The following is a 23,765-nucleotide window of genomic DNA, read 5'->3' as shown; positions in this document are numbered from 1 at the left end:
TCATGTAAGTGTTCATTCTTTTCTTTTTTGAAGTGCAACAGAAAATGGAAGAGTGGCACTTGTAAAACCAATGTAGAGTTCATCAATTTGCATTCCAAACAAATTGAAGCAAGAACTTATTTCTTCGTCAAGGGTGAAAAATGCCCCTGATAGCTCTCCAGACAGCAGAACTGTACATTCTATCTGCAATGTCTTCAAAGACCCATGATTTCTATTTGAGAAGCAGCAGACAGGACCAGGTAGCTTGATCCTTCCTGTGCCTGCTGGCTCCTGTCTCTGCTGTTTTCCCCCTTTTGAATTCAGGATCTGCCACTGGAAATCATGCCTTTGCAAAGAAGAGGCAGCCAGGCTTTAAAGACATGACGTGGAGGCAGAACATACAGCTGTGCAAAAAAACCCACACCTCTCTTCCCAAGGAGATTCTATGATCCTTCTAATACCACACTGGCTCTCAGTGCTGGCAGTTTCACCCTGAGGCCTTCTAGTCCCTCCAACTTGTTTTGTAGTCAGAGATTGACTATTCTGTGGATCTGTGTATTGCTGCAGGGAGAGGAACTGAATGCCGGCAGAATCGGTCTCACCATTGTAGTGTCTGGCATGGTTGGAGCTTTGATCTCTGGCATCTGGTTGGACAGAACCAAGACATATAAGTAAGTCCTTTGTTCTACGTCTTCCCCTTTCTCCTACTCTGGAGAAGAAGCGGGCTCATTCAGTGGGTAGGTGAAGGGGGAAAGTTTATAATAACACCAACTCAGTTATTTGGACAATATACATTTCTTCTTCCACAAGGCTTTGGAGCTGTCTGGCTGAAGGCCTTGGCACGTATGGCCTTCATCTCCATTGTTTGTGATGTGGGACTGTACTTGTCCTAGCCAGATGAACTGTGTAATAGGCAAACAACAAATGTAACAGTTTTAAAAAGTTTTGTAGGAGGAAAACAGAGGGTCACAGTTATTGAAAATATAACCACAAATATGGCCCACAGAAAGACTGGTTTTCAATAGTAGCACCCTCAAATATTTTATAGGTATAGCCAGATGAATTGTGTATTAGAGAGGCTAGTGGCAAATAAATATAAACTTAATCCAAATATTTAACATTTTAAATACGTATTTTTGAGGAAAGAGAGGTGGGCAGCTGGAATAATGGCAACTGGGAAATGACACAACATTCCTCTTGTGGCCCAAACTAGATGCCATCTCCACAAAAATGTGGTCTCAACAACATGTTTGCCAAAAACAATGGTAAATGTGTTGGTGGGGGATACATACGATGGAGGACTTGCAGCCAGGAGGTAGCCCAACTGGGGGAGGGGGGTGCTGAAAACGTCTAGGGAACAATTGTTTGGGAAAGAAATTATTGGGTGGAAGAAGGCTTATATATACCCTCCTGCCCTCAGATTCCCCCTGCAAATGACCCCACATTAGTAGAACTAGGGAATCATGGTTTGGGAACCCATGTTTCCCCTGTAATATCTGCTTCTGCCCTTAGCTTTGACTTCTTCCTTTTGTAGCTACTTCCTTCTTTTGGGAGATTTTTATGTCCTGGATTTGAGAATGCTTCAGTTTACATTCACCAGATTAGATTGCATAGCCAAGAGACTTCTGCTGCAGCCTATAGCTCTTAAATCAGGAGCGATGTCTCTTTCCTAATAACCAGTCCCTGTGGGATTCAGATTGGTAGGTTGTCTGTGAAAATGAAAGTGGCAAGCTGGGATCTAAAAATCCAGGGATCTGAATGACAGTAAAGAAAGTATTGTGAGAAAAGCAGGTCCCTATAGGACTCTTCAGGATGTAGGAGAGATTAAGAAGAGACGGGTAGAAAGTTAGAAAGTGGTAGAGAACTAGGAAGGGAAAATCTTGCAGAAGGCTGAGTCTTGCCAGGGAATCTTTTTTCTTTTGCATGTCTGGAGCTATTATAACCTTGGGACATAGGGATACATCTTTTTAATTTACCCCATTGTGGCTGTATCTTGCATATCCTCACAGTGAGTGGGTTTGGACAATGCAATGTGGCTCATTGTGGGTTTAAGTCACAATGAGCCACAGTGCCTGCAGGCGCCATGTTGCATATCCAACCCCCACTTAGGGGTTGTCTTGTCGTGTGAACCCGGTGAGCATGAGTTATGCAAGGGTTATTTAACCCTTGCATAACCCACACTTGTTGGGTTTGCATGACACAGCACCCCCTGAGCATGGGTTGCATATTCAAAATGGCAGCTATACACAAACAGCCCCAGTGTTGTAACACTGTTGGTGTGACTCAGTCCAGGCCTATTCAGTGCATGTGGCATTGCAGAGTCACTATCTTCAGAAGGCAGCTGTGCCACTTCATGAAAATCTCCACCAAAGAGCCCCGTGGCTATATAGCAGGAACTAATAGTGTGGTTTCAATAGTGTTTAACATAATGCTTTATGCAGAAGCTCTGTAGTCATGCAGCAGGGCCAGCCCAAGACTGTGGCAAAGGACAAGGTGCCCCCCGCCCTCCATTCCACAATCAGAAGAAGACCGGAATTGCAGTGAAATCTTATTTCAACACTGGCAATGGGATAGTGCCCACCACCACCACACCCGAAGGCAGCAGGCTAGTTTAGGAGGTGTGGGACAGGCCATGTGGCACAAACAGCTCTGTCCTCCAGGAGAGGGGAATGGCCGGAGGATCAGGGGGATCAGTATTTGTCACCTGAGACTGTTGCCTCACTCCGCCTAATGGTAGGGCTGGCCTTGTCATGCATTAATGACAGAATGAGCATCTGAAGACAGAGTGTGGAGGATGGCGGAAGAAAACACAATTTCAGCAAATACCTGTTCCCAAACCTGTGTGTTGCCAAGATAACAGGAATGTGGTGGCTGGGTGGGGGCACTTGCAAACTGGGTAGGAGGATTGCTCAACCTCTCCTGTGCTTGCTGATTCTCTACTAGAAATGCTCTCCCCTGGCTGGTTTGCATCCAGTTTTGGAGCCTGGATTGGGGAGCGGGGCGGAGGTGGGGGAAGAACATTTAAATGTTAACAGAGGGGGATGGTTGCAAGGTATAACAGACTGGAAGGTGAAAGATTATTCATCCCCTACTGCCTGCCTATTACCCCCTGTAAATACCCCCATGACTCAATGGAACCATAACATATAATATGCCGGAGTTGACTAAAAGGAACTCTCATGGAATAATTTAACCCCTAGAGAGTAATATGTTCCTGCTCATCTGACTTAGCAAGGATTCTATAAAGCCCCTGGAATTTTTTTTACTAGTTGTGGATAAGAATTAATGTGTGTGCGCGCGCAAACATGTGTAGACACACACCACACATAAACACATGTATCTGAGGATTATATACTAACTCAGTGGAAGGGACAATAGTTTTTATTTACATTTCCTTTTCAAAACCTGCATGACCAATTTTTCTGTGCTGGTAAGAGCTTTCCTGTTGCTCTCTTTGGGAAGGGGGAATGGAACAGAGCATCCTGAAAGATGGCTGGAACCCTGAACAGGAGCACTCCACATTGCAACATTTTGTTGCAGGCCTCATTTGTAGCATCATAATCCCCATAGGGATTACCCAGTGCCCATTGCTATGGGCAAGATCATAAGTATGTTTACCCAGAAGGAAATCCCATTCACTTCAATGGGTTTACTCCCTAGAAAGTGTGCTTGGGATTGCAGCTTTCAGTTAGTGAAGGCCTTCTTGTTTGGAGAGTTGACTAGTGCTCCTGCTGCTGGGCGGTGCTTAATTAGCCATTTCCTGAATCCTCCCAGCCTTGTTCAGAAAATTAAGTAAAGGGCTGATCATAGCAAACACTCTTTTCCAACAGCACAAGAGGCGACTCTACACATGGACATCACCAGATGGTCAATATCGAAATCAGATTGATTATGTACTTTGCAGCCAAAGATGGAGAAGCTCTATACAGTCAGTAAAAACAAGACCCGGAGCTGACTGTGGCTCAGATCATGAGCTGCTTTCGGCTTAAACTGAAGAACATAGGGAAAACCACTAAACTATTCAGGGATGACCTAAATCATATCCCTTATGAATATACAGTGGAAGTGAGGAATAGATTTAAGGGATTAGACCTGATAGACAGAGTGCCTGAGGAACTATGGATGGAGTTCTGTCACATTGTTCAGGAGGCAGCAACTCAATCCATCCCAAAGAAAAAGAAATGCAAGAAAGCCAAGTGGCTGTCTGATGAGGCTTTACAAGTAGCTGAGGAAAGAAGGGAAGTGAAAAGCAAAGGAGAAAGGGGAATATATATCCAACTGAATGCAGAGGTCCAGAGAATAGCAAGGAGAGACAAGAAATTGAGGAAAACAATAGAATGGGAAAGACTAGAGATCTTTTCAAGAAAATCGGAGATCTCAAGGGAACGTTTTGTGCAAAGACAGGCGTGATAAAGGACAAAGAAGGCAGGGACCTAACAGAAGCAGATGAGATTAAGAAGAGGTGGAAAGAATACACAGAAGAACTATACAGGAAAGATCTTCATGTCCCTGATAGCCGTGATAGTGCGGTCACTGAACTTGAGCCGGACATCCTCGAGAGTGAAGTCAAGTGGGCCTTAGGAAGCATTACAAACAACAAAGCTGGGGGAGATGACAGTATTCCAGCTGAGCTATTTAAAATCCTAAAAGATGATGCTGTTAAAGTGCTGCACTCAATATGCTAACAAATTTGGAACACTCAACAGTGGCCGCAAGACTGGAAAAGGTCAGTTTACATTCCAATTCCAAAGAAGGGCAACGCCAAAGAGTGTTCAAACTACCACACAATTGCGCTCATTTCACATGCCAGCGAGGTGATGCTCAAAATCCTACAAGCTAGGCTTCAGCAGTATGCGAACCGAGAACTACCGGAAGTACAAGCTGGGTTCCGAAGAGGCAGAGGAACCAGAGATCAAATCGCCAACATTTGCTGAATCATGGAGAAAGCAAGAAAATTCCAGAAAAACATCTATTTCTGCTTCATTGACAACACTAAAGCCTTTGATTGTGTGGATCACAACAAACTGTGGCAAATTCTGAAAGAGATGGGAGTACCAGACCACCTTACCTGTCTCCTGAGAAACCTGTATGAGGGTCAAGAAGCAACAGTAAGAACCAGACATGGAATAACCGATTGGTTCCAAATTGGGAAAGGAGTACTACAAGGCTGCATATTGTCGCCCTGCTTATTTAACTTATATGCAGAGTACATCATGAGAAACACTGGGTTGGATGAATGACAGGTCGGAATTAAGATTGCCGGGAGAATTATCAACAACCTCAGATATGGAGACGATATCACCCTAATGGCAGAAAGCGAAGAGGATGTAAAGAGCCTCTTGTTGAGGGTGAAAGTAGAGAGTGCAAAAGCTGGTTTGAAACTCAACATTAAAAAAACTAAGATCATGGCATCTGGCCCCATCACTTCCTGGCATATGGAAGGGGAAGAAATGGAAGCAGTGACAGATTTTATTTTCTTGGTCTCCAAGATCACCGCAGACAGTGACTGTAGCCATGAGATTAAAAGACGCTTGCTCCTTGGGAGGAAAGCTATGGCCAACCTAGACAGCATAGTAAGAAGCAGAGACATCACCTTGCTGACAAAGGTCCATCTAATCAAAGCTATGGTTTTCCCAGTAGCAACGTATGGCTGTGAGAGCTGGACTATAAGGAAGGCTGAGCGCCGAAGAATTGATGCTTTCGAACTGTGGTGCTGGAGAAGACTCTTACGAGTCTCCTGGACTGCAAGGAGGTCAAATCAGTCAATCCTAAAGGAAATCAACCCTGAGTGCTCATTGGAAGGACAGATAATGAAGCTGAAGCTCAAAAATGTGGCCACCTAGTGCGAAGAGAAAAGTCACTGGAAAAGACCCTGATGCTGGGAAAGATTGAAGGCAAAAGGGGAAGGGGACGGCAGAGGATGAGATGGCTAGATAGCATCACCGATGCAATGAATATGAACTTGAGCACACTCCGGGAGAGAGCAGAGGACAGGAAGGCCTGGCGTGCTGTGGTCCATGGGGTCACGAAGAGTTGGACATGACTTAACGACTGAACAACAACAAGTTGGGAGAAGGAGGAGCTGATTTACAGAATACGAACAGGGAGACTTGCTGAGTGAAGGCTGCAATCCTTCACATACTGTGTCAAGTTTTGTCTGTAGGGTCCCAAAACAAGAGACCATCACTGAGCCCTTTCACTCCCTTGCAAAGTTTGTTACCTTTTTACTAGACCTATAAGAAAAGTTTGTTGCCTCTTTTGTGGGACCAATAAGTCTTTAAAGTACTGGAAATGAGCTTTTCTCTAGACTCTACCAGCAGTGAGTCTTAAATTGCCCTGAGGGATCTTACCATTACCTGCAGAGAGACCAGCTGTGAAAATCTCTGTACAGCAATAGGCCAGAGCAGGTCAGGTGATGCTCCCTTCTGATAATGGGAAGCTTACTTCAGAGCATAAATTAAAAATAACAATATAGATCATGCTACATGGTTGAGCTGAGGGAGCTGAGTGTTCCTTAGGAAAAGCGCAGAAAGGTTTAATCAGGGATTGAACTGTGTTACAGAAACTTAAGCTTTGCTCCAAGGGATGGGGAAGAAATTAGTTTGGTTTGCATTTTAATATGAATTGACCAAATCATCATTTCCTGAACAAATACATGGACTGGAATGCAATTATCCTTCCGGTTTTGCACTTCTTTGGATTTTGCGATCCAGTTCTTTAATTAAAATATGTGTACAAAACTGTGTGCATTAGGAGAAATACATACAGATTTTTATTTATTTAAAGGGTTTATTGGCCACCCTTTAGGGTGACCCCTCCCAAGGTGATAGACAGCAAGTTTTATGCATTTTCATGCTGAGTTTTTACTAAAAAAAAAAAATTGCAAACTAAATGGAATGGAATGAACTTGTGCTTCAAAAAGTTTAAAAGTTAAAGAAACAAAACAGAGAGGTTTGGGGACAGGGATAGGTTATATACGCACACCCCAAAGACAAAAACTTGAGAGGAAAAATGTCAGGAAGGAAATATAATAACTCGTGTGTACATAAGGTATCAATACAATATCAATGTCTTCAGTGGCATTCTGTCAGAACACACAAGGTGAGAATAGATAAGACAAGTTTTCCTTGCTTGTGGGGGAATGTTGCTGAATCAGCATGAGGGGAGATTAGCCTGTGGCCATTCTCTTTTTTCTCTTATCCCTCATATCCAGAGTACACGGCATGCACGTTCAGTTCTGCTGTGCTTTCTTATGTTGCCGTCTCTGGCTGGCTTTCTCAGCAAGGGCCCTGTTTTCCATGGTTCACTGTGCAAAATCTTTAATCTTTCTCTTAATAGAAGTGGTAAAGAGGGCTGGTGTAAAAGTGAGGAGCGGAAGAAGGTCGGGGCTGCCCATGTGCGTGGAAGTGATAAACCGTTTCTCACTAGAATTTCCTGTGGTTCTGCTGCTGCGCAGCAAAGCAGACAGTCCTTCTTCGGCTGCTGGTGGCATGCTCATGTGTGCATGACTCTCCTTTTCCCACCCTCTCTGGCTGAAGTAGATGGCTTATTTCTTACCAGTGCAGCAAAATGTCATCTCCCTGCAAACTTTAGAGGAATGTTGTTTGACCCAAGTTCTACCTCTGCTGTTGCATAAAAATAGTAATACCTCCTGCCCCTTCAGAGTGGCTTTAAATTAATTTACTAGGCAAATACATAGGAAGTAATGTCCATGTATTTGTATACCCTGAAGTTATTATCTTTGTTTTATTCTCCTGGTCCTCTGACTTGAGTTGCGTTTTCTACTGTAACTCCCACATACTGGTGAAAACCTCTAAGAGCTAAGCAGGGCCTCCATTTCGGTAGCTTGCCTTGTTAATGTTGGCCAGTTTCCTGCACCTATTGGTTCTTACCAGCATCTCTGGATGCCCTGTATGTCGGGTGGTCATTATAGACATGAAAAAGGTGGAGCAGTGCGCTCAGGATATGGCCCCTATTTGAGAACAGTTTGCACATAAGATATTCAGCCCCTAGCCACAGCATCTAAATCTAATTTTAGTTACTTCCCTGAATATACAGTTGTGTGTGTTCCATCCTGCAGGTTTCCTGTGCCAGTACAGAATTTATCTGGTACAGAACCTGACGTATAACACTGCCTTAAACTGAGTTAGACCATTGATCCATCTTGCCCAGTACGTCGACACTGACTGGCAGTGACTGTCCAAGGTTTTAGACAGGAGTTTTTCCAGCTCTACCCAGACAGGCCAGGAATTGAACCTTTGACCTTCTGCATGAACCTTCGAACGTCTGCATGCACTACTACTGAGCTATGGCCTCTTCATTCCCCTGTTTGTTTGTTTGTTTTTTCTCAGTGTGTCTAGCTTTTATAGAGGTAAGGAATATCTTGGAAACATGGCAACAGCTCAGAACCTGAATGTTGTAATAGAGTTTCAGATGTGTTCTTTGCTGTTAAATGAAGCACTGAGCTGGAGGAGGAGGGGCGGAGGGTACTGTGAGGAGCAGCCAGGTTTTTCGTCCCTCTTGCCAGGTGACTCTGTAGCCCTTTCTGACAAAACTTGCACAAGCCACTCTGCTGGGTCTGGACACCGGAAAAGCCACCCTGAAAACAAGCCACTGAACAACCCAACAACAAGCTATGGGTTCTCAGGGTGGCTTGTGTGTGGTTTACAAACCACAGTGCGGAAACTGCACCAGGTTTAGACATCATAACAAGCCACCCTGAATGCCACAGATGCTAAGCCTTCCTGTTGAGTAATAAGGCAGCAGCCAGAGACTCACTGTGCAACTCATTATTCAGCTAATAGCACTTCTTCACCTCTGAAGTGACTGCAAAAGCTTAGAGCTGTCCTCTAGGCCTAATTTGCAATGTAAAACTTTTGGACAGAGAGCTACTGAAAGCAAGTTAATTGCCCTTCAACTCTGGACAGGTTTCCTGCCATTCTCAGCTGGCTGTTTCTGAGCTCCTGCCTTCAGGAAGGATCCTCCTGCTCCAGTTTCTGACGGGCAGCCAATCCGGTGTGACGCCTCCCACCACCTCCTCTCAGCTCTGCCCGCTTAACCTGGTGGTGGGTTTGGGCATCTGTCACTCCTGCAGCTCCCTCCCTCTCTGACAGAGGCCAGACACCCGTGGGGAGGGGGGAAGATGGTCTCTGAGCCTGGCCCTCCTGCTCGATAAGGCCCTGGGAAGTTCTTTGCTGGCTCCTGAGGAGTCTTGGGGGGAATTTTCTCTCCCGCACCCTGTCTCTCCTGGACTTCTAACTCCACCTCCGAATCTGAATCAGCATCCGAAACCAAAATAGAGGGCCTGGGCTCAACCCTGACACTGAAACAAACAACATTGACAACCCACCGTGGGTTGTCGTGTTGTGCAAACCAGTTCAATCATGCTTGACTGGAAGATTTTATAGAGACTGGGACTTATTACATGCCTCACTTTCTTCTACTGCTGTTCAGAAGACCTTTGCTGGTCTGACTCCAAGTTAAGTGGTCACTGCAGTTTTCAAGTTTCAATGGAGGCTTAGTCATAGCTTTTGAATACATACTTTCCTGCTCTGCAGTTCGTGGAGAAACTTCCATTTCTGGATGGAAAGTTCAGAAATGATGAATACTGTAAAAATAAAAATGGCTATTCTGTCAGATTAATTTGATGTTTGTATTTATTTTTTCTATAATGGACCTTTAATTAAAATGTAATAAAACATTTTAAAAATTCAAGGAGCAGTGTCTTAATTCTAATGGTGCTTTTGTTTGTTACAGGCAGACAACAATTTTGGTTTATATCATGTCATTCGTGGCCATGCTGGTGTACACTTTTACTCTGGACCTAGGCGACATCTGGGTGGTCTTTGTGACTGCAGGTGTTCTGGGGTAAGTGCACTTCTCTCCCTGCCCCCTGGGGTTAGTTTTGCAAATTGCCCTCTGAAGGCATTTTGCTGCTGCCTCTGACACTGACATGAAGACCCCTCCCCTCTCTCCAGTGGAGTGGAAGGAAATAAGGCATCATGAGCAATGGATCTTTGGGCACAGTGAGAAGTCTCACATATGCATAGCAGCCATTTTATCCTGCTGACCATGAACATCTTGCATTGGAGACTTGGGACAAGTGAAATGTTGAAGGGAAACAGGTGGGGCTCTGCTTTTGAGACCCAGGAGAAACGTGGCCTGGAGTAGCACTGTGTTTTTAAAAAGACATGTCTCTGATGTTGCAGCTACTGATGCTTAATTATTTTCCCCATCTTTCCTGGCAGTTTTTTCATGACAGGGTACCTACCACTGGGGTTTGAATTTGCAGCAGAATTAACATACCCAGAATCAGAAGGGACATCATCGGGCCTTCTTAATGTATCTGCACAGGTGAGTGCTTGTCCAACAAATACAGCAGAGAGACATACCCACCTCTAGGTCTGACATTATCCATCTACTGATAAATCCAACTTTCCTATAATGTGCTGTCATCAAACATAGTCCTCCTAAACCTGACTGTCATTGCTTTCTAAGCATGTGTTTCAGGCTTTTCCTGTATCAGTGATCACTGTAATAGGATCCTAATCTCTGACTGGGTTTGCACGACACGATAAGCCATGGTGCGTTGTGAGCCTTGTTTGTGTGAGTGTGGCTCAGCGTAATGTCAAAACCCAGTGCGGATGATTCACGGCGGTTTGTCAACCATGCACAAGCCACCCTGAGAATCCATGGCTTCTTGTTGAGTTGTTGAGGGTGACTTGTTCTCAGGATGGCTTGTCATGACATCCAAACCTGGCATGATGGCTTTGTCCCAAGCAGCTACAGAGCCACCTGGCAAGAGCGGCAAAAAGTGCGACCACTCCTCACAATCTAACTGGTGCCACTTCCAGGCTCCCCCCTCCCTCATCAGTGATGTCTGCCCCTCCACCAGTAGAGAAAAGACACAAGACAAATGTGGTGGTGGTAGTGGATATCCAGCTATCAGTGTGTAGCAGCTTGAATGTCCCACTTTGCATGCAAGAATAGATTTTATTTGTTAGACCAAATAATGCAGTATTCTGTTTCCAGGAACAGCCAGTTCTGATGGTTAGGAGAAGACCAGCACAGTGCAAAGCCAACTATGGGCACTCTAGCACTTAGATTACCATTGACAAAGGGATGTCTACCTTGACCATCCTAGGCATAGCCATTCATATTAGGTTATTCTTTTTAGATGGGGCAATTATTTAACAGTGCAAAGCTACTCAAGAACTGCTATTTGTAATGAGTGGGGGCAAGGTATAGGACAGCCTTTCCCAACCTGGTGCCCTCCAGATGTGTTGTACTGCAACTCCCATCATTCCCAGCCAGCACCAGGCTTGTTATGACATCCGAACCTGGCATGATGGCATGTCCTAGGAGATATAGGGACTTGAGGGATGGGTAACAAAGGAGTTTGGATGTGTGAAATGGCAAGGGTACATTGCACTAGACTTGTTCAGCTTCTTTGTAACTCTTTTGCTCTTGTGCTAGATTTTTGGACTAATCTTCACCATTAGTCAAGGACATATCATCGATAACTTTGGGACTCGAGCAGGAAACCTCTTCCTCTGCACCTTTCTGTTCGTTGGCACTCTTATAACTGGTAACGGCACCCGTCAAAAGTTCTCAAACGTATCTCTGGTCCGCCTTTGTACAATGCTTCTAGTACTGCCTCTGCTTAATGTACTCTGGTTTAGGGTAGGGCTGCGATGTTTAATCACTTGATCAGTTAGATTAATTGATATAAGAGAACTGTTAATTTGACTACAAAAGTGCCCGTGATTAATCAGGCAGTAGATTTTTTAAAAGAAATATATACCACTTTTTAATTCAAATACTTATAAAAATTGCAGATGACAAACACTGACTTTCAAAGAGGCATTTCCCTTTCCCTCTTGCATAGGAAGGAATGCCTCTTCTAAGAAAGCTTCTTCTGAGGAATGTCTCTTCTAATACAATGCTGTGATGCAAGTGTGCATCATTTAAAACATTTAAAACAGATTGAGCTCTGGCCCTCCAGCCATTATTGGACTCCAACTCCCATCAGTCCCATCCAGCTTGGAGAATAGTCAGGTATTGAAGGGAACTGTAGTCCAGCAGTATCTGGAGGGCCGTCAGGTTCCCCACCCTGATCTAAAATGAAGGAAGTATACTGCTTATTTTTATCCATATGTAAACTTATTCAAATTTAATCAACTAAAATAACACGATTAATCAACCAAGATTTACATTTTATTTTTATTTTCATCACATATTTAGATTCTGCCCTTCACTGGATTTTATTGATTGATTGATTGATTGATTGATTGCATTTATATCCCGCCTTTTTTCCTCTTGCATGGAACCCAAGGCGGCGTACATAATCCTCCTCCTCTCCATCTTAGCCTCACAACAACAACCCTGTGAGGTGGGTTGGACTGAGAGGCTGTGACTGGCCTAAAGTCACCCAGTGAGCTTCCATGGCCAAGTGGGGACTAGAACCCGGATTTCCCAAGTCCCAGTCCAACACTCTCGCCACTACTCTTTAGTTGGGCGAAGCCCCCAAAGGCATTCCATCTGATCCTCAGCATTGCCCCTAATCCAGCCTTTCCCAAGCTGGTGTCCTCCAGATGTTTTTGACTACAATTCCCATAATTCCCATCTATTGGCCATGCTTCTGGGGCTGATGAGGGTTGTAGTCCAAAATATCCGGAAGGCACCAGGTTGGTGAAGTCTTTCCCAATCCTACCCATACCCAAGCCACTTTCCGCACTTCAGCCACAGATCTCCGCACTCCTTTGAAGATTGTGATGCAGTTTGCAAATAAAGAAGGGCACACAAAAATGCGCGTATTTTGAATAATGAGGACAAAAATGCTGTATTTAATGGGAAAAGTCACTTGCAAAGTGCGTACGTTTCGAAAAATGCATTTTGAATGCATTTTTCAATGCATTTTGAAAAAATCACATGAAAATACATATACATTTTTGTGTGGACTAAAACAATATTATTATTATTATTGTTGTTGTTGTTGTTGTTGTTATTATTATTATTACCCAACAGATTCACTCACCCCTAGTTACAGTCCCCTAGACATGTCTGACTGAAAGGCTGAGTGATGTGTACTTCCCTAATGCAGTGCTGTGTCTGCTCATGGCTGAAGCATAGCTTTTGGGGGTTGACAGAATTCAGGTATTTTAAGAAGGGTCTGCTGTAGGAGATCTGGCCACTTTCACTTATGCCTTAGTCGCATCCAGACTGCACTACTGCTACCATGCTCTATGTGGGGTTGCCCTTGAAGAGTGTTTGGAAACCGTAGCCCAGCCTTCCCCAACCTGGCATCCTCCAGAAGTTTGGGGCTACAACTCCCATGATCCCTGACAATTGACTATGCTGGCTGGGGTTGATGGGGCTTGTAGTCCAAAACATCTGGAGGACACCAGGGTGGGGAAGCGTGCTCTAGCTGTTGCATAGTGCAGCAGCCAGAGTGGTTTCTGGTGTGTGCAGTTCAGAATACTGTATATTATACCAGTTCCTTTTCATTTGCACAGTTCCAATTCATTTCTGGGCACAGTTCCAAGTGCTCATCATTTATTACCTATAAGGATCTGCATGGCTTGGGACCAGATTATCTGAAGGACTGCCTCCTTCTGCATGACAAATGGGGTTCAGCATATGAGGCCCCGCTCCATGTCCTGCCACCTTTGGAGGTGTGCTTGGTGGGGAAATGGGAGTGGGCCTTCTCAGTTGTGGTACCCAGATTGTGGAACTATCTCTTGAAAGACATTTGGTTGGCCTCCTTTCACCTGAGTTTTAGAACTGCAGGAAAGACACCATTATCCCACTGTGCTTTTAATTACTGTTAACCTCCTACTGTGGCAATGTATTTTTAAGCTAGCCCAGTTGTTTTATGCCTTCTTGTGCTGCTGTTTAATGTATTTTTGATCTGGAAGTCACCTTGGGGTGGGGGTGTTGGAGGCCAGAAGGTGGGATAGAAATATTCTAAAATAAATATTTATTTTTCTCATGGTGGAAAACAGACCCCGTTCCCTACTTCAATTGGCTTTCCTGAGCCTTAAGCATCTTCCTATATATTCCCTGAGTTCTATGTTGTTCTGTGACAGCTGTGCATGGCCTGCATGCTGGCTTTCTGACTCTGATTTCTCTTCCCACTATGCCTCAGCGTTCATCAAACCTGATCTCCGGAGACAACAGGCTAATCTGGATAATGAGCAGACTGTGAGTAAACCATCTATTTCTGTTGGTAGCCTATGGCCACTATCCTCACTGTGAGTCGTGATGTTGTTTGTCATGATGAATATTTGTGCCAGCCTGAGGAAGTGTTGCTGTTGTCTCAGCTGTGCCAGGTATGGGTTATTAACAGTTGAGTGCTGCTAGATTCTCTCCTAGGAATCAACGGAGCATGGCATGTGGCTTGTTTTCCTCGTGCCCAAAAGCAGCTGTGAAGAGACATGCAGACAATCTCAGTGTGATAGCATGCATGCACACATATACATGTAGGGGCCCAGTGCACCGGTTGGACATCTCTTTAGCTTTGTGAAGATGAGGGAATAACAATTAAGGCTCTTTAGAGGAGGGAAAGAAGATCATGAGCCAGGATCCTTGATGAGGATGAATGCCAGGTTGATGAATGGGAAAACAGCAGCCATCCAGGACTTGATCCTGGATGAGCATGCTGACCTGACCTGTATCACGGAGACCTGGTTGGATGATACTGGGGGAGTGAATCTCTCCCAGCTTTGCCCACCTGGGTTCTCCATCGTGCAGCAGGCAAGAACTGGGGGTGGGGGTGGGAAAGCTGAGTTGCAGTGGACTCAGGATTCTGTCCCACTATCCAGGTGCCCCATCCCACAGTCTTCCAGTTACCAGTGTGTGTATCTGAAGGTGGGTGGACAGAACAGGGATTCTGTTGGTGTACTGCCTGCCGTACTGCTCAACAGTTTCCCTTCCTGCCCTAACCGAGCTGGTCTTGGGTTTGGTGCTGGAGTCTCCACGGCTTGTTCTGCTGGGAGACTTCAACAAATGTGCTGAGGCCACCTTGTCAGGAGTGGCTCAGGATGTCATGGCCTCCATGGGTCTGTCCCAATTAGTATTGAGCCCCACTCATTCTGCAGGACACACTTTGGATATGCTTTTCTGTGTAGGGTGGGATGATGGTGATCTGGGGGTGGAGGAACTTTCTATAGTTCTGTTGTCATGGGCAGATTACTACTTGGTGGGGCTTAGACTTGCTGGGACTTGGAGATGGTCCGCTCCAGAAGACTGATGGATCTGGATGGTTTTCTGACAGCTCTTACGGGTGTTCCTGTCACCTCAGCAAGCGATTCTGTTGAAGCCTTGGTTAATCCCTGGAATGGAGAAATGGCCCAGGGGGTTGACACAATCGCTCTTGAGTGTCCTATCCCATGGAGTGGAGCCAAATGAGCCCCCTGGTTTTCCAGGGTGCTGCTGGAGATGAAATAAGTGGGATATCAGCTCGAGTGATGTGGCTGAAAACTCGGAATGAGCTGATTGAATGTGGGCTGGAGCTCATTTAAAAGGCTACTCCAAGGCAATGAAGGTGGCAAAGAAACTGTAGTTCACCACCACCACTGTGTCTGCTCAGAGCTGCCCAGCTGAGCTTTTTTGGGAGGTCAGAGGCTTGTTATACTTTAGGCCGCAAGAAGAAGGGGTGGACCACTCGATAGCCTGCTGTGGCCAATTTGCATGATACTTTGTGGGTAAAATCAATTGTATCTGTTCTGACCTGGATGTCATAGTTGATACAGGTCTGGTGGATTCAATTTTGGCTCCTGTTTGTCCAGGTATAATGGATACTTTTCAATTTGTACAGCCCAAGGATGTGGACTGGATCCTTGGAAAGGTGAGGCCTACCACTTGTGTGCTGGACCCTTGCCCTTCCTGACTTATAAAAGCAGCTGGGGGGAGGGGGGCTGGCTGAGTGAACACCTCTTTACAGCAAGGTGTGATTTCTGTCTCGCCTAAAAGAGGTTGTGATGAGACCTTCATTAGGAAAAATCCCCCACCTCCCTGAACCCCGCCCCATTAGATAATTTCCAGCTGCTCTCCAATATTCCATTCTTGGGCAAGGTGCTGGAGTGTGTGGTGGTTTCTCAGCTGCATGGATTTTTGGATGAGACAGATTATCTAGGTCCATTTCAATCTGGCTTCAGACCTGGTTATGGGTGTGCTTTGGTCACCTTGGTGGACGATCTACGCCGGAAACTGGAGAGGGGGAGTGTGTCCCTGTTAGTTTTGCTGGACCTTTTGGCAGCTTTGATACCATCAACCATGGTATCCTTTTGAGACGTCTGTCTGGGATGGGACTGGGAGACCCTGCTATACAGTAGCTCTGGTTCTTCTTAAGCGGGTGATCTCTGGAGGTAGTGTTGGCAGATTCCTGTTTGACACTGTGGCCTTGGTCTGTGGTGCCCCTCAGGGTTCCATCCTATCCCCCATGCTATTTAATATATACACAAAACTGCTGGGAGAGGTTTCTAGAGTTTTGGGGTTCGGTGGCACCAGTCTATTGATGACACCCAACTCTATCTCTCCTTTCCATTAAATTCAAGGGAGCTGTTCTGGTTCTAAATTGGTTCCTGATGTCGGTAATGGACAGAATGAGGGTAAACATTTTGAAGCTTAATCCAGACCAGACAGAAGTGCTTTTAGTCAGGTGAATGTCAGATCAGGGAATAGGGATTCAAACTGTGCAGGATGGGGTTACACTCCCTCTAAAGACTCAGGCTTGCAGTTTGGGTGTGCTCTTGGACTCAGCCCTGACTCTGGATGCCCAGGTCTTGGCAGTGGCCAGGTGTACGTTTGCGCAGCTGAGGCTAGTGTGCTAACTGCACCCATTCCTTGAGATGTCTGATCTGGCCACAGTCTCACATGCCTTAATTACATCCTGTTTGGACTACTGCACCGCATGGGGCTGCCTTTGAAAACTATTCAGAAACTTCTGTTGGTCCAGAATGCTGCAGCCAGACTGTTAACCGGGGCTGGTTACTGGGAGCACGTGACTCCCTTGTTACAACAGCTTCCCTGCTACCAGTCTGTTTCCAGGCAGAATTCAAAGTGCTGTTCAGACTCCTCGCCAGTCTTCCGAAACAGCACCATTGCAGCTACCCTCCATCTCGTTACAGACTGTGGAATGGGTAGAGGGTGACCGGGGGTTGGGGCTGACCCTGCCTTTGGCCAGGGGATTGGGCTAAGTGTGATTGGACAGGGGATCCCGTCCAGCGCTAGGCTTCTATGCCTCTTTGCGGAATATTGGACATAGGACCCAAACTGGTGGTTCTACTTTAATCAGACAAATAAATTTACATACCCTCCAAAATTCTTGCTAATGTTGTTCCCTTTGTTCTGACAGTATTTGATACTGATATTTGGTACTGGCTGTTGACTTTTGACTTGAGAGCAGACATGCAACTGTATTTAGTAAGACTGATTTGTGAACAATTTTTCACTAATAATTATACTGCTTCTTAAATGGCTAACAAAAACAAAACAAGCAAAACTTCGAGATCAAATTTAATTTTGAATCCAGATTTTAAATTCAAAATCTGAATTCTGAAAATTGAAATTTTCAGATTTCAATTTAAAAAAATGAATGTAATGGTAGCTTTTACCTCTTAACCTATCTTGCCCCTTTTGTTAATTTTCTTCAAATCTCCCATGAAATAGGCCACTTTCAGTGGAGGCTGGTGGGCCTGATTTCGGTGGGGCTGTGAATCCACTGCAGGTTTCAGACAGAACCAGCCAAAACTCTAAAGGAGCTATCTAAGGTGCTGAATCTTATACCCAAAATAGGTTCAGCACCTTGGATTGCTCCTTTAGAGTTCTGGATGGTTCTGACTAAAACCCAGAATGGATTTATAGCCCCACCAAAATCAAAGCCACTAGACTCCACTGGTCATTTGTATTATGTACACTCCACATGAATTGTAGAATAGTGAGAACACACAGAATTGAAAATCTGAGAGAACTTTCAAATTTCAAAGAATCCCTTAGTGCAGGGCTGGGCAACTTTACTCCAGCTATGAATGTTCTCTCCCTAACCATTTTTTTTGTTCAGCCCCTTTCTTGGTTAGTGATATGTGGCTGTCATTACAGAAACTCCCGTGCAGTAACAGTCAGATAATGAATTATGGAATTTGTACCTTAACCCCATCATTTCCCGTCCCTGCTCAATAACTCAAACAAAGGTAGGAGAAGCACTTTATGCTGCTTATCCAACTGTTTCTGTGAGGCTGCACTAGCACCAAACCAATGACATGTTCCAGGGTTACGATGGGAAGCAGTACTGAGTATGGAGAAGCCGAAAAGCACTGTGATTTATTTATTTTAAATCACATTTATTGCTGCCCTGGACATTTATAGATAATGGGGCAAGTAGAGCTTGATCTCCTAACTACCCAGAGTCAGTGTTGACTTGTTCAGCTAAAGCAGCCACTGAATTGGTGCCTTTTGGGGTTTGACCGACTAGTGCAACTCACAAAGCACTTTGCTTTGCAACAGTAATTCAACCCCTTCCTGTTCCTGCTTAATACTTTACTGCTCTCATGTTGCGAATATGCTTCATCTGGCTAGCTATCTTTCCTCAAGCTCTACCTTTTTGCCCTTGTTCAAAATGCGTGCTGCTTAGATGTATTGCTCATGCTTGCCATTTTCAAGTAAACCATTAGACAGAGGCAATCACTCCAATGTAGTAAGGAATTTCTAATGTTGGGTTAAATCCTGAAGCCATTAGACAAGAAGAGGTACAACACTGGGGAGCTGGCTGTGGGAAAGTTGTACTAGATTTATTGATTATTATTTACATTTATATCCTGCCTTCCAAACTCATATTAAATTGGTGAGCAATCAATACGTGAACATGGACGCATCTTGCAAGGTCATGTTTCTTTTGTTGTGAGGATGTGCAGTGAACATCCTGAGCGTATGCTGTATGACCACTACTTTTAGCATTGTTGTCTGCAAATATAACATGTGAACATACTGTTTTAAATGGCTGTTGTACCCAATCCATTGCTCTCAAGATGGAATTACTATTTTTGGTTAAAAGTCTCTCTGACATCCTGGAGGGCACAAAGTTGGGGAAGGCTGCCTTAAAATGTGTTGGACTGCAATCATCATAATTCCCATTGGACACCTTGGCTGGGAAGGATAGGAACTGCAGTGGGCACCAGGTTGGGGAAAGCTGACTTAATAGCCTCCATACACAGGCCTCATTTCTGACATTAGTAACAGTAACTCAGGGTGAAACTAGACATTAGGATAGGGATATGTGAGTGCACTGCCATTTTTATTATTATTTTTCAAATGGCAGCCATGGGAGAATGGGTGATCCAGATTAGAATTGGGGGTAGGGGATTTAATCCTTTCCCCCTGTGTCATTTTCCTGATGACCCCCCTCCCCCGCCACACACACACACACACACACACACCACCACCACACACAGCTCCATGCTATTTATCCTTATAGGAAAAATATACATGCATCTTTTTTTCTTACCACAACAAATAGCAGCTTGGGGGAAACTTTTCCTCTGATCCAGATTGGTAGAGATGCACTCACACATCTCTGTCCTTGTGGTGGTGGTGTTCTTGTTGTATTTGCAAATAAAAACATTAAAACAACAGCATTAAAAAAAAAAACAGAGGGAAAAGGAGAGAAGGGGGGGAAGAACGAATAAAGGAGCATATCTTAAAACATCTCCATACAAAATAATCATTTATCACCCTTGATATATATAAAGAAGAAAGGAAAAAACGGGGAAAAGAAGGATGTAACACTTCCATTTCATTTATATATGTTGATATAAGCAGTCCATATATAAGCATCCATATGAAGTTGACAGCTGTAGGAGATACATTCAAATGTAGCAAGAGTGGTTGCTCTTGCTCTGTCCTTGTATTTAGTTTGGCCCTCAATAGACCATCGGTTATGCAGGGGTTGTTTAATCCTCACACAGCCCCTGCTGCCTGAGTTTGGACAACACAGCTTTCCACGGCTGTGGCTTGAATATCCAAAAACCACTCATCATGTGCCCACTGTGGCTTGAACCCAGTTTGCCAATGTGGAAGTAAAATTGTACATAGGGGGGCACCATCTTGTTCTTCAGCCCAGGCAGCAAAATGCCTGAAGTGAAGACACTGAACAAGCCACAGCGGGCTGCGGTGATTGTGCAAACCAGCTTAATATGTCCAGTTTGCTACATGGCATGCAAAAATTCAGTAGCCAGCCGTTCCCTCTCATTGTATCTGCACGCCAGAATGTTAAATTTCTGCATGTCTTGCAGCTGTTTTAAACAGGGGTTCTGCTAGACAAAAAAATGTGGCAGCTCTAGTCAAGGTAGACAGTCTTCACTTTTTCACAATAACAATGGCCTCACATGGCAATAGCTGCCCACAGTGGGGCTTCTTAATTTTTTTCTGAGGGGTTGGAATGAGTGCTAACTCGAGATAGATGCCACACTGGTATGAGAGAAATCATGGAGGTCGTTCCACATGGGAACTTTATCTACACTATACAAAATAGCTCTTGGTTGCACCACACAGGGAGTCCTCAAGCATCAGCCAGGCCTAAGGCATTTTGCTGCCTGAGGTGAAGGACAAGATAGTGCCCCCCCCATTCTATGTACAAGACAATTTAACTTCCACATTGGTGGAATGAGGGGACAGGGTCCTCTGTTGTCACACTGAGGGCAGCAGGCCAGTGTAGGGGCTGCAGGGCAGGCTGCCTGGCATGTATACCTCTGTTGTCCAACACCTTGTTGCCCTCCTCTAGCATCTGCTGGCTGAGGCGATACTCTCACTTTGCCTAATGATAGGGCCAGCCCTGTTAAACATGTTGTTTAATGTTTTCAGCTGCTAGGTTGACCTGCGTGATAACTGGTCTTCCAGACGACTAGATCTAAATAATGTCCTATGATGCACAGTGCAAAGGATGTGTGGTATTTGGTATGGAATGAGGTAGCTGGTATGGAATGAGGTAGCTGGTATTTCCATTTGCTATAGGCGGTCTTTTGTTTACATTGTCTGCATTTCTACTTTTGGGGATGTATCCTGGCAGCTTTGTTAACATCCTGTTTGTAATTGATAAAATTAAGGTAAGTGCAGATGAAGAGAAGTGTGAATTCAGACTTCATCGATGCCTTGTTCATTTATGGAACCAGATAAAAAGCAGCCTCATACACAGCAGCCCTAAAACAATTGCACCCCTGATTTGTTGTAGACTTTGTATTTCTGTTGTTTTTACACTAGATCAGCTTCTAACCTTTTCTGTTTTCAAACTCCTCCTTATACAAGGGCTCTGTACTTTGCCTGGCATCTTGTCTGCAGCTGCCATTTTCAATGGGATTAGAATCACTCAAAATTCTGTTAAGCCTTTCGTACAAAAATGCTATGCAAAATAAAATTATATATCCATTGTGTTCTGTCTTGTGTTCTGTCTTGTCTTCTCAAGCAATCTTCATCTTCATTCATTCTAATACTGACCTTTGGTGGGTTGGTGCCTATCACTCTGGCAATGAAATGGAATTGTCCCCAAATAAGAAGAGTGGTTTCTGCATGCTCGAGGGACTCCTCATGCAAGCAAAAAAAAATATTAGCTTGTACTTTAAAGAAAAAGAAACCAAAAGGATCCAGCAACGTCTTATGTGCGTGTGGGGTGGGTTCTAGGATGTATAGACTGAATGTTGGGGTTGTCATCTGAGAAGTAGTAAAGGAAAGTCATATGCACTAAGGTCTGGGCACATGCACAACAAAGTTAAACTTTCGTCCATATGGGAGTTTTCAGGAGGGAGGAAAACACAGAGGGCTGTGTTTTATATAGTACAGGGGGGCAAGGATTAAGGACAGGGAAAGAATAAAAAAAATCTATCTCCTGCCTCCCAAGATCCCTGAACAAGCTGGCTGGAGCCCTGAATGGGAGTACTCCTGTTCACTTGTTTCGAGGAACAGTAAGTATTTTCTAACTAGTAGTTACTGCCTTGGCCATATGCTACTACCCACTAAGTCTTCAATCCTATACACCAACCTGGAGCCCTTCAGATGTTTTAGATGATAACTCCCAGCATTCCAGGCCCTTGGCTATACTGGCCGGGGATGATGGGAGCTGTAATCCAAAACATCTGGAGGGCACCAGGTTGGGGAAGATTGCTATATACACCCACTTGGGAGTCAGCCTCATTGAACCCAGAGACTTACTTTTCTGACTAAATCTGTTTAGGATTGGGCTGCACATATTTTAGTAAGCCCACACTCTTGCTTGTGTTTTGCTCATTGAATGAACACCATGTTTTTTTGTCACAAATGATGCAGAACACTTGGAATGCACACATTTAGCAAAATGATGTGCCATCTTAAATAGTAGCACTATGAAAAAAAAGCACCAAATTATCTTGAAATCCATGCCATATAAGCCTTGTGAAGTCCTTGTATGAGCCAGTCTTTGGGGTTGGGAATAGGGCAGAAAGTGATGAAAAAGCATGTTAGCCTTTTGATGCTTGATGTTGAACACTTGGTAGTGGTGATGCCTCACTGATGGCTATTTATCTGCTGGCATTTTTCTTCAGTTCTTCAAGCCCAGCTGCCAAATTCCACCAACATGTGATACAGGAATGCAAAGATCCCTGGCTCCTGACTTGTTAGGCAGTTCATACAAAGTATCATAGAATCATAGGGTTGGAAGGGGCCTACAAGACCGTCAAGTCCAACCCCCTGCTCAGTGCAGGAAGCCTGATTCCCAGGCGGTCTCCCATCCAAGTACTAACTAAGGCTAACCCTGCTTACCTTCCGAGATCAGATGAGACTGGGCGCATCCAGCCCTTTGCTCTTTGGGGATTTTTGTTTTACTTCCGCTCAGCCAAGCATGGTGTGCTCTAATCTCTGTAATAATAGACCTCTTTTGTGTCTTTTATTTTTGGGGATGGGGGGAGTAGCATGACAAAAACTGAATAAAGGCTGCAATCCTGTGCACACTTACTTGGGGCTAAGGCCCATTGAGCAGAATGGATTTACTTCTGAGTAAACATGCACACAGTTGTGCTGTAAATTTGTTTTGCGATGCACGACCAAGACATAAGGGGTAGAATCCAATTGCAGTGCTAGTTAGAGTAGACCCATTGAAATGAATGCGACTTAAGTTAGTCATAACTAACTTAAGTCGCATTCATTTCAATGGGTCTACTCTAACTAGCACTGCAATTGGATTCTACCCAAGGCTTTTTAGGCAAGAGGAGAAAAGCAGCCTTGGCTGTCCAGGCAGTATTTTTAAAGAGTCAGCAGCACCCTACAGGAAATGGTTGATTGGTCTTCATTGATTATCCTCTGCCTCTGTAAGGAACTATGAAGATTCACCTGTCCAGGAAGGATGTAAAGACTTGTGGCATTTTGAAAGACTCCACTTTATGCGGATAGGATATAGCAGTGTCTCCATGTGGGATAAGTGGTATCTGTTTCCTGAAGATCAGCAATGGAAAGATAGATGGATGGATGATCACCGCAGTGGTTCTTTGACTTTGCACTCTGTGAAGTCCTGACAAATGCTCTACCTCCAGCATTCTCTGCTCCATGGGACCTAGGCCAACAGTGATCTACTTATGGGGTGGGCAATGTGTGGCCCTCCATGTTTTAGCCTACAACTCCCATCAGGCTTAGCCAGCATAGCCAATGGTGAGGGATTATGGGAGTTGTAGGCCAAAACATCTGGAGGACACAAGTTGCCCACTCATGACTTACAGCATTTTTCCCCGACGGACAATAGGCATTCCCTCTCTCCAGGCAATCCTGAAATT

At 44.6% G+C, this 23,765-nt stretch overlaps 1 protein-coding gene across 5 annotated transcripts in view; it reads left to right on the top strand.

Moving 5' to 3' along the window:
- The window catches only part of FLVCR2 (FLVCR choline and putative heme transporter 2), a 63,802-nt gene that overhangs the window by 34,510 nt on the left and 5,527 nt on the right, over positions 1–23,765 (top strand). For 2 of the 5 annotated variants that reach the window (XM_084841985.1, XM_084841992.1), the window contains exons 5-10: positions 547–650; positions 9,736–9,846; positions 10,227–10,332; positions 11,455–11,566; positions 14,126–14,181; positions 18,079–18,170. In XM_084841985.1, the coding sequence (XP_084698111.1) occupies positions 547–650; positions 9,736–9,846; positions 10,227–10,332; positions 11,455–11,566; positions 14,126–14,181; positions 18,079–18,159 (570 nt within the window). In that variant the 3' untranslated portion in view covers positions 18,160–18,170. Of the gene's footprint in view, positions 1–546; positions 651–9,735; positions 9,847–10,226; positions 10,333–11,454; positions 11,567–14,125; positions 14,182–15,796; positions 15,827–18,078; positions 18,171–23,765 lie in introns of all 5 variants that reach the window. The other 3 variants (XM_084841997.1, XM_084842002.1, XM_084841980.1) reach the window with 2 other exon arrangements.

Source organism: Heloderma suspectum, chromosome 1, assembly GCF_057233095.1.
Source record: "Heloderma suspectum isolate Gila_16-S chromosome 1, 16-S_ref, whole genome shotgun sequence".
NCBI lineage: Eukaryota > Metazoa > Chordata > Lepidosauria > Squamata > Helodermatidae > Heloderma > Heloderma suspectum.
This window is presented reverse-complemented; position numbering and strand designations above follow the sequence as displayed.